The sequence below is a fragment of the Mustela putorius genome, unplaced genomic scaffold (genome assembly GCF_011764305.1).
Source record: "Mustela putorius furo isolate JIRA1106 unplaced genomic scaffold, ASM1176430v1.1 tig00003834_pilon_pilon_pilon, whole genome shotgun sequence".
In the NCBI taxonomy this organism is placed as follows: Eukaryota; Metazoa; Chordata; class Mammalia; order Carnivora; family Mustelidae; genus Mustela; species Mustela putorius.
This window is the reverse complement of record NW_025421987.1, coordinates 33,198,877-33,210,113: the sequence shown is the minus strand read 5'-3', so window position 1 is coordinate 33,210,113 and position 11,237 is coordinate 33,198,877. Positions and strand designations below refer to the sequence as shown.

General features: G+C 38.7%; 1 protein-coding gene across 1 annotated transcript; it reads right to left on the bottom strand.

Moving 5' to 3' along the window:
* Positions 1-3,261: 3,261 nt before the first annotated feature.
* On the bottom strand, positions 3,262-4,533 carry CCDC54 (coiled-coil domain containing 54). The gene has a single exon (XM_004769113.2). It carries the CDS (start codon positions 4,309-4,311, stop codon positions 3,325-3,327), a length of 987 nt encoding a protein of 328 aa, XP_004769170.1. The 5' UTR covers positions 4,312-4,533; the 3' UTR covers positions 3,262-3,324.
* Between the last annotated feature and the right edge of the window lie 6,704 nt (positions 4,534-11,237).

Sequence of the window (11,237 nt, the reverse complement as noted above, 5' to 3'; positions counted from 1 at the left end):
GGGTCCTGGGATTGAGCCCCACATCGGGTTCTCTGCTCAGCCGGAAGCCTGCTTCCCTCTCTCTCTCTGCCTGCCTCTCTGCCTACTTGTGATCTCTGTCTGTCAAATAAATAAATAAAATCTTTAAAAATTAAAAAAAAAGATGGAGGAAAGAAGAGGGCGAATGAGGGAGGCCTGCAGACCACTGGAAGGGGAATGTGGACGAGAGAGACACCACTTCTGAGTCAAGTTGGCTGATCAGCAGGTTAATTTGGAAGCAAGGACTGGGGCAAAATTATGTGCTCATGTGTAGTTGCAAGTTGAGTTGTAGTTTTAAGGCATCAAGTGCAACCTCATCTAGGTGATGATAATAACTGACTCAAAAGCATAATTCTCCCTTTCCTTACTGGGAAGTTCTGTGAGTTATCGGATCAAATAGTCATCTTCAGGGAAAGTCTGAGACCCTGAGAAAGTCACGTAGTGTCCCTCTCAGTTTCTCCTCTAATGTTCTTCTGTAGGTAAAACAACAACAACAACAACAACAACAAACAGGTTAAAATGAGTATGGTAGGGAATCCCTGAAGAGAAAAATGAGATCCATTAAAAGGGTTGAAGTAGGCTGTCTGTGTTTTACATGTATGAAATGCTTGGTGGCTTTTACTACCCATGTTCCCTGCTGGCCCCACTCCTATGCTCTTCCAGGTACGCTGCCCTCACCACCCCCTCCTCACCTAAGCTCCTGACAGCAAGGCTGCTCAACCCCCTTTCCTCTCTGATACCAGGAACACTTTTGCTTTTTTCCATCTCCATCTATTGTACATGAATTGTGTGAGTACCCAATTTCTTTCTCCCATTTGATGTTATGTGTCTGCGGTACTGGGAATGTCTCTTTTTCTTTTATCCTCCACCATCCCTTCACATTTGCAAACACTGAAGAATTATTTACTAAATTAATATGATTTTCTTTTAATGCACGACCAAACAAAGCTAGCTGAGATGAAATAACAGAGGTTGTAGGTGTAGAATTTGACTGTTCAGAACTAAGGTCTTCCCATTTTCAGCCCTCTGCTGTTTCCCTAATTCTTTATCTCTCTAGAGCCATTAAGCAAGTGTTAGGGGAGAGAATGAGTGAAATCATGCATTAAGACAGAAGCCCGGAGAGCCCAGGAAAATACCAGTTGAGTCACTTTTTACTCTCCCAGAAACCAGTTGTTAGGTCATTTATCTTTGTCACAGCCTACCTTCCCCTGTCACTCTCTGAGGTAAGGGTCACACCCAGTGTGCTGAACTAGAACTCTGGTGCTTCTTGCGGATATCTCTGATGGCAAAGACATACATAGAGATCGCTAGTGCCCTTACCAGAATGCTACTTTACCTTATGAACACAGTTATCCCATTTAAAACAAACCCTCTTCAGGACACCTGGGTGGCTCCGGCGGTTACGTGTCTGCCTTTGGCTCAGGTTGTGATCCTGGGATTGAGTCCCACATCAGGCTCCTTGCTTGGGAGGAGCCTGCTTCTCCCTCTGCCTGCCACTCCCTCTGCTTGTGCTTTCTCTCTCTCTCTGACAAATAATAAAATCTTAAAAGCAAAATAAAATAAAGAAAACAAACCCTCTTTATCTACAGCCTTGCTTTAAGTAGGTACGGGACAGCCGTCCATGCTACACCTAGGGCACATGGACAGATTTTAAAAGTTATTTTGTGTACACATCTTATCAGGAAATAAGTAAAGAAAGACCAGATACAATGTATATGCAAGTGAAAAATTTATAACATATAATTATGACCAGGCCGGCACCAGACAGTTCTGTGTCTTCTTGCCCTCCTCCTCCCTTCCTTTCTTCTGTACCCACCTTAGCTCCTTTTTCCTCACTTGAAATTGGGTTTTTCCTAGTTACCTGCCAAAACCCTCCTTTCAAGTTATTAACTGAGAATAATTTAAAGTATACTTGTAGTGTAATAGCACAGGATTCTCTGGTAGCCGTAGATTTCATTTCTTGAGTTAAGTGGTGAGGGAAACATGTTTTTGTAGCTATTCCGCATGGTATTGAGAAAAATTACACCGTGATGGCAATAACCCATTGTATCTAAAAGTGAAGCCCACCCTGGATATGTAGTATAGGGCTCAGGTCAAAAAAAGACTTTGTCATATAAGTACTCATGGTAGTACTTAGGTAGGGTTGAGATCTAACTTGGTTCGCTCATACATGCCTTTTTAGATTTAATCTTTTCCTCCGTATCAAACCTACAAGACATGGTATTTGTTTCATCTCATGAAAATGTAAAAAAACATCCGGTAATATCCCCCTTTATTTTTTTTTATTAAGTTAAATTAGCCAACATATAGTATATCATTAGTCTCTGATGTAGTGTTCAGTGATTCATTAGTTGCGTATAACACCCAGTGCTCATCCCATCACATGCCCTCCATAATACCCCGCACCCAGTTACCCCTACCTTCGTCCCCCCTTCTCTGAAACCCTGAGTTTGTTTCCTGGAGTCCTAAGTGTCTCGTGGTTTTTCTCCCTAATTTCTTCCCATTCAGTTTTCACCTCCCTTCCCCTATGGTTCTCTGCTCTATTCCTTATGTTCCACATATGAGTGAAACTATAGGGTAATTGCTTTTCTCTGCTTGACTTATTTCACTTAGCAGAAGTGGGATCCCCATTTGTTTGATGGAGTTGAAGCTAAAGTTGAAAGAAAAAAAAATCCAGGTTTTGCAGTTTTCCTGGCAGTAACTGGTCCTTTCAATGACCTTTATTTTTATAACTCTAACTTCAGTAGCTCTAATAGTGGGTATCTTTTTCACTGTATGTTGTTTAAAATTTTGTTAGTAGAGTCTGTGTCTGGTATCACAGATATTATCTACAAAGGCCACTAAGACAAGAGGTAGGGATGCCTGGGTGGCTCAGTCAGTTAAGTGTCTGCTTTCCTTCTGCCTGCTGCTCCCCCTGCTTGTGCTCTCTCTCTCTCCCCTGACAAATAAATAAAAATCTTAAAAGAAAAAAAAATGACCAGAGGACATAGAAAACTTATGTGGGGACTACCAAATGTGTTCTTCATTCCCTTGATCCCTAATTCTTTCCTTCCAATTATCTATAACATGGGCACTGGGTGAATCCTCATGAATTGCCTTTAAGAAAACAAGGGCACTGACATAAAATGCATCACATTGTCCAATGGGATGATCTATCTTAACTTACCTGAGACGTACAAAAACTTCATAGACAGTGAGCCCACAGCGAGCAGACTACCAAGAACTTCACAACCACCACAGAGATGTGTAGATGCTTGGAACAACCAGTTCACATTTATTTTGTGTCAAACAAAGCAGAAAGTAACTCTATAGTTGAGTTACTTCCTCTTTTGAGAAACCAAAAAGATAGTAAACATAGTTGAAAACAGACAGACAGAATGTGGTCAAACTTGCAATAGGCCTAGTGAATGGATTGTATCTCTGGGTTACAGGTTGTGGTTCCTCAAGAGGGGTGGTTGGCCTAGAAAGAAGCCACTGGATGAATTCCTCTAACTCGGTAGCACTGAGGAAAAATCTCCACTTTCCTCCATGGACAAAAGTTAGCTTGATCCATGTACCAAAGTCTGGGTAAATATAAATATTTGACTTAGCTTTTTTAAAGCTTCTTAAGAAATTTTGATGGTTACTTTTTTCCAGAGTTTTAATTTTGGGAGAAATTGTTTTATCCTCAAGATCATCCGTGGCCTGTCGATAACTGGGCTTTTTTTCTCGTTCTGCTGAAGAGAGTCCCTGGTCTGTAGAAGCCATTGTATGTTTCAGAGTTTCTGGTTGTAGGAGTTTGTGAAGTTGTTCTATGATCTCTTTACCGTTTTCTCCTTCCAGAACTTCTAAACAGTGAATGCTGGAGCAAGACTTCTGGCTTTCCAGTTCTGTCACCTTCTTCTTTAAAGTATCAATATCTTTTTTCATAGAGAAGATTTCTTTAGTTATTGTGGATTGTTTGTTTTCATTAACATTCATTCTGGTTTCCAGTACCTTCACCTGCTTCTGATAAAAATCAATCTTTCCCTGGATTTTGGATACTACACCAACAATGTCAGTCATCTGACTGAGGAGTTCAATTTGGGTGGTTTTAATATCCCGGAGCATTGCTGTAAGATTCATTTCTTCATCAGTACTGAGAACATCTTTATCACAATCATGGGAAGGCATAGTTGGATGTCTAGTTGAATCTGGGTGCTGGTTCTTACATGTATGGTAAACATTTTTAAGAGATTGTCTGATTTTGGAGATATTTGAAGTGCACATCTGCCCAGCAGCAGCTTTTACCCTTTGGGTTTGAAGTTTGTGCATCTTAATAAAACAAGAGGTAGAGTGATGGGAAACGTGACCAAAATCAAAGAAAGAAGCAGTATCAGAATGAAATGGTCTTTTTCTTACTATTTGTTGGATGTCTTTCCGGATAACATCATAGAATGCCCTATGGAGAACATCAAGGGCAATAGTGGGCACTCTTGGGTGGTAAGCTGCTTATGGGGTGGTCCATCTGGAGAGATCTGTGAAATAATGGTCAACTACAAGGAATCTTTTATATGGTAATCAGTGACTTAGTGCTGATGTCACAATGGTTGCTGGTTTGAAATACATTTAACCAGAGGTGCCTCGGTGGCTCAGCTGATTAAATGTCTATAACTCTTAATCTCAGCTCAGATCTTGATCTCAGGGTTGTGAGTTCAAGCCCCGCATTGGGTTCCACATGGTGTGGAGCCTACTTTAAAAAAATAAAAAGAGTACATTTAACCATAAGGCAACAACTTTCAAAAGTTTTGCTCACAGGACACTTTTCACTCGTAAAATTTGAGGAACACAGACCTTTTTTTCATATAGGTTATGTTAATTGATATTCTTTATTAGAAATTAAATCTAAGAAAGTCTTAAGATATTAATTTATTAAATAAAAAAGAAGTTAAACTCATTACATCTTAAAGTAAAAGACACCTTTTTAGGAAAAATAATTATATTTTCCAAAAGAAAAATAATGTTTACATATTAGCAAATGTAAATACCAAATACCCAAATATTAATACCTGGATTAATAGGAAATGCCTAAATTCTCATATCTGCTTCTGCATTATTTCTGTTGTGATATGTTGTTTCCGTTGAGGATATGAACAAAATATGGCCTCATAGAAATATGTAAGTGGAAAGGAAGAAGTATTTTATTTTATTTTATTTTTTTTTTTTTTTAAAGATTTTATTTATTTACTTGACAGACAGAGATCACAAGTAGGCAGAGAGGCAGGCAGAGAGGTAGGCAGAGAGAGAGGAGGAAGCAGGCCTCCTGCTGAGCAGAGAGCCCGATGCGGGGCTCGATCCCAGGACCCTGAGATCATGACCTGAGCCGAAGGCAGCGGCTTAACCCACTGAGCCACCCAGGCGCCCCAGGAAGAAGTATTTTAATAGCCTTTTCAAATAATTGAAGATCTTATTCTTTGCTACTCTGCCAAAATTTGACAAATGATACTTATTTAGAAGTTAGTTGTCATGTGTAATCTTAGACCAGGTCAATACTGTTATATTAAAATTCATTGGTCTATCTCCCATTATAAATGTATGTGTAATAACACATACATTTGGAAAATAATGATTCACTGAAATATGCAGATCTTCTAAATGGTAACTCATTTTGTTATATAATACCAAAAATATGATATTCAGTAATATTACCACAAATCTCACCAGAAAAATCTTCGAGTGTTGGGAAGAGGCCAAGCTCATCGTGGCAGATAAAACTTCCCAAGATTGTAATACTAGCTTGAAAAGCTTGAAATTTATTAAGCTTGTTGATTGTTTTTCATGAAGTCACAAGCTCCCTACATTTCCTTTTTTTTTTTTTGCGAAAATACCAAATACCCAAATATGAATATTATAGTTTACCATCAGTTTTTGTTTCAAGTAAAAATTATGTTCCATGAAGAAAGAAGCTAGTTCAGTTTGTAACTCAAATAAGTGCCCTCTTTGGAGACAACTGTCGTCCTTTGGTAAGCAGCAGAAGAGCCTTATGCATACTTCCATTACAACACACATACAATTTTAAAAAGTACGGAAGTCTTGAGATTTAATAACATTATCATTTTTACTGCTTTATCAAGGCATTCTGAAGTTAAATTGGTTTTTTCTTTGATTTCTTTTCTTTGATTGAGTGGAGGTGGAAAAATGCAGTAACTATTGACACAATTTAGAACTGCTGCTTTGGTTTGTGTTAAGGTAACGACAGTTTTATACACCATTGCTGTTGCAATGCAGTTTGCAAAATGTAAATGTCAACACAATGAAAAAGGCAAATGGTGCCTTAATATTATTTTTGAAATATTTTTGCCCTCATGGTCCATTGCCTGCTATACTTTGAGAACAACTGTCTTAGAATTTTAAAATGATATTATACATTTCTTATGTTTCTCTTTATAGATTTTTTTAAAAAGATCTTATTTATTTGAGAGAGAAAGTGAGGAAGAGAACAGAGCTAGAGAGAGAGAGAGAGTGCGCATGAGGAAGGGGAAGGGGCGGAGAGAGAGAGGGAAGCAGACTCCCCACTGAGCAGGGAGCCCAACACAGGGCTCCATCCCAGGACCCTGGGATCATGACCAGATCTGAAGGTAGACACTTAACCGAGTGAGCCACCCAGGCACCCCTTTATAGATTTTTCTAAATAACAGAACTTGAAAGCCAAACCCTTTGAAGTTGTAAATATTTTGTCCATTTTATATATTGAGATAAAAACTTCATTACATTCTTTGGTCACATCAGAATAAATGTTTTGAAATTAAATGACATTGATAATCAGGTCTCTTACAGTAGAGCCCCAGTGTACTAAAGACGATATTCCTTCTTGGATCAGTTTTAACGTCCTACTGAATCACTCTTTCTCCTATTTATGCTTAATTGCAAGACCAGCTTTGACCTAGGTTTTGGAATAAATCTGAATTTAGGCAAAAATAATTTAAGAATTTTGGTTCATGTAATATCTGGGATTTTGCTTTACTGTCTTATCTTTGAATCCCTGTTTAGTAAACTTACTAAAACTTCTAGAAATCTTTCCAAACTCTTGCTGAGGAAAAATGTTCTCCCAGAAATAGGCTATCACAGAATTGGTATTTGGAGCTAGTAAAGGTAGAATTCAAAGCTGTCCTATTTACCTTGGCCAAGGACATTCTATCCATCAAGCACTACAGACACAGTGCTTGGTGCTTATAAGTTTTCTGAGGCCAATGAAAATATTTGAGACTGGAAAGGAAAAAAAAAAAAGGTCTTAGAACACTAAAAGAAAGCTGCAAGGTTAAAACAAAGAAAGTTTAATTAAAGATCTCCAGAGTGTACTGTTATATCATCTTCATTGTTAAACTTAGTATTAAAATTTCATTACAGTTGGAGGAAATTTGTAGATTAGATATTCTTACTTTACAAGAATTCCCAATTAAATTGAGAAGGATTCCTTGTAGCAAATACTCCCTTTGGGTTAGTAACAGCTAAGTTTCATTGGGTGCATACCAGACACTGTTTTAATATTGGTTTATTTAACTGAAGTTCAGAGAAATCAAGTAATTTTCCTTTCTGCTAGAAAATGGGCAAAGTCAAATTTTAAATCCTTACATTCTGGTTCTAGAGTCCAGAACTTCTACTGCCACATAATCATGATAAAAATATGTATTTGCCAACTTAGAAAGAGATGGCATTTCCTTTTTGTTTGTTTGTTGTTTGTTTTTAGGGAGGGAAAGAGTGGGGGAGCGGCAAAGGGCGAGGGAGAGAGAGAATCTCAGACAGGCTGCCTGCCCAGAATGGAGCCCAGTGCCGAGTTCAATCTCACAACCTGAGCCAAAATCAAGAGTTGGACACTTAACCGACTGAACCACCCAGGCGTCCCAGACGTTTTCTGTTTTAGAAAAATACATTATATAGTTACAGAAGACATTTTGATTAAATATTTGTTTAGCAGTATGAAAACACTAAAGATTCCGTTGGTTACTTTATTTACAAATCTACTTGAAACAGAAATTTGTAGGCTTTAGAAATTGAGGGGAGCTTGGGTGGCTCAGTGGGTTAAGTCTCTGCCTTCGGCTCGGGTCATGATTCCAGGGTCCTGGGATCGAGGCCCGCATCGGGCTCTCTGCTCAGCTGGGAGCCTGCTTGCCCTCCTCTCTCTCTGCCTACTTGTGATCTCTGTCTGTCAAATAAATAAATAAAATCTTAAAAAAAAAAAAGAAATTGAGCTATCTCTAATTCAAATAAGTAAAAATTAACATTTACAGGTTTTTCTTGACCTATTGTAGTCATAGTATGCTAGCTATAACAAAGAGCAACAATAGAATTAAATTTTCAACTAAAAATATTCATGTATACTGATTATTCTTATAAAACAAATTAGTAGATTGGACACAAACATAAACCTATTTGGGTTTCTAATTACTTATTATTATTATTATTATTTTAAATTTTAGAGAGAGAATGTGTGTGAGTGCAAGTCAGGGAAGGGGCAAAAGGAGAACAAGAGAGAGAATCTCAAGCACACTCTGAACTGAGCTTGGAGTGAGATCTTGGGCTCAATCCCATCACCCTAATATGATGACCTGAGCTGAAATCAAGAATTGGCTACTTAACCAACTAGCCACCCAGGCGCGCCTTTACTTATTAATGTTGATGAAAGGAGCCTAGCCTACTGCAGACTTGTTAAACAGTGGAGAGCTGTAGTGGGAAGGTATAAGCCTATTGATTTGGATGAAGTTGTGAGAGCAGTCAAAATGTGAATGAGAAGCACTTGGGTGGCTCGGTGGATTGAGTGTCTGACTCTTGGTTTTGGCTTAGGTCATGATCTCATGGGTTGTAGGATTGAGCCCTACATAGGGCTGCTGCTCAGCAGGAAGTCTGCTTAAGGATTCTCACCCTCTGTCCCTTCCCCTACTCATGCATGCGTGGACTCATGCTCTCTCTCTCTCTTTCTGGATAAATAAATAAAATCTTTAAAAAAAAAAAAGGTGAATGAAAATGGGAGATGAGCTGACTCCCTCTCTTTGGATTCCTGCCAGAAATACGGAGACATTTAGGAATAAAATAACTTGGCACACTGAAGCCTAATTGTGGAGTCCTAAAGAGGAAAAAAAAATGTCCTCTAGGAGAGAGACAAGAATGGCATTTGGGGCTAGAAAGGTTAAAGGTGAAAACTGTTCTGTTTGCTAGCCCTGTACTCTTAGTCATATTACCAGCATTTTATAAACCTGTAATATGGGATAATAACAGCACCTATTTCATGGAGCGGTTTTGAGGATTGAGCCCTTTAGGCTCAATATTGGGGTGCCGGGGTGGCTCAGTCATTAAGCGTCTGCCTTCAGCTCAGGTCACGAGCCCAGAGTCCTGGGATCGAGCCCTGCAGCGGGGTCCTTGCTCAGTGGGAAGCCTGCTTCTCCTTCTCCCACTCCCCCTGCTTGTATTCCCTCTCTTGCTATGTCTCTCTGTGTCAAATAAATAAATAAAATCTTTTTTTAAAAAAGGGCTCAATATTTGTAAGTCCTTTTTCTCCATCTCTTGGACCACCTCCTTCTCCCTCTTCTTTCAAATGATACCAAGAAATGGTTAAGAGTTTTAAGCTTTAGCTGTGTACTTTCTCTCAATCTCTTACTCTACCTTTCCTTTACTCATTCAACCAAGAGGCTACTCCATCATCTGTACGACCAAGGCATAAAGCATGAGCTGCCCACCATTCAGTATACTATGCAGTTAAAGCATTTGGATTAGAAGGACACCAGAATGTAGCAAATAAACAAATAAACCAGCATTTTGTTTCCTAGTACCGGTAGTACAACCAGCTATAGTGTCAGGTACACTGGCATTGAATAACTGTTGGAGAGATGACCTTAATAATAGATAATATTATTAGTATTTTTTAAATGCTGGTGTTTTTAAATAATCCAGTTAGGAATTTGGCAGAAGACATAAATAGACATATTTCCAAAGAAGACATACAGATGGCTAATAGGCATATCAAAAGATGCTCAACATCACTGATCATTAAGGAAGTACAAATCAAAGTCATGGTGAGATACTACCTTACATCTGTCAGAATGGCTAAAACTGGCAACACAGGAAACAACAGATGTTGGTGAGGATGTGGAGAAAGGGGAACCCTCTTGTGCTGTTGGTAGAAATGCAAACTGGTGCAGCCACTCTGGAAAACAGTATGGAGGTTCCTCGAAATGCTAAAAATAGAACTACCCTATGATCTAGCAATCCCACTACTAGGTATTTATGCAAAGGACACAAAAATACAGATTTGAAGAGGCACCTGCAACCCAGTGTTTTAGCAACATTATCAACAATAGCCAAACTATGGAAAGAGCCCAAATGCCCATCGACTGATGAATGGATAAAGAAGAGGTGGAATATATACAATGGAATAATAATACTCAATATTCCATTCCCCAATGGAATAATAATACTCAACCCCAAAAAACCCCAATGACAAGGATGGAGCTAGAGTGTATTATGCTAAGCGAATTCAGTCAGAGAAAGATAAATACCAAGAGATTTTATTCATATGTGGAATTTAAGAAACAAAACAGATGAACATATGGAAAGGAAAAGAGAGAAAGGGAAGCAAACCATTGGAGAGTCTTAATGACAGAGAACAGAGTTGATGGAGGGATGTGGGTGGGGAAAGGGCTAAATGGGTGATGGAGATAAAGGAGGGCACGTGTTCTGACGAGCCCTGGATGTTATATGTAAGTGATGAATCACTAAATAAAAAATAAAATAAAATGTTGGTGTTTTTGAATATGCAAGCTATAAGTTAATTATGGTAGCGTCAATATTATCTAAAATTACTTTAATCGGCCTCCTTTTTTTTTTTTTAATAATCGGCCTCCTTTTTAATATGTTTTCTTGAGTAGGAGAGAATGTGGTAGAATTCTAGCTATCTTGCTAACCATTGGACATGATTTGTAACCTTTCTGTGACATCTAGAGTCACGTATTATGGCTTGTGTATCCTTAGGGATTGTGATCATAAAAAAAATATTGAAGGTCTTTTATTTCCCCCACAAAATTTGAGGGCCAGGCTTACAAGAATCTGAGCTCTCTCACCTGCATATCACCTGTCATGCACTGAGTGAAATGATGGATTGAGGGGACAGAAATCACAAAGTTTTTGCTTTGTTTTGTTTTAGAGATTCTATTTATTCGTCAGAGAGGGAGAGAACAAGCAGGGGAAGTGGCAGGCAGAGGGAGAAGCAG

Excerpts from the sequence above, each read along its gene's own strand:
- CCDC54 (XM_004769113.2), bottom strand. The coding sequence starts at position 4,311 with ATGCACAAACTTCAAACCCAAAGGGTAAAAGCTGCTGCTGGGCAGATG.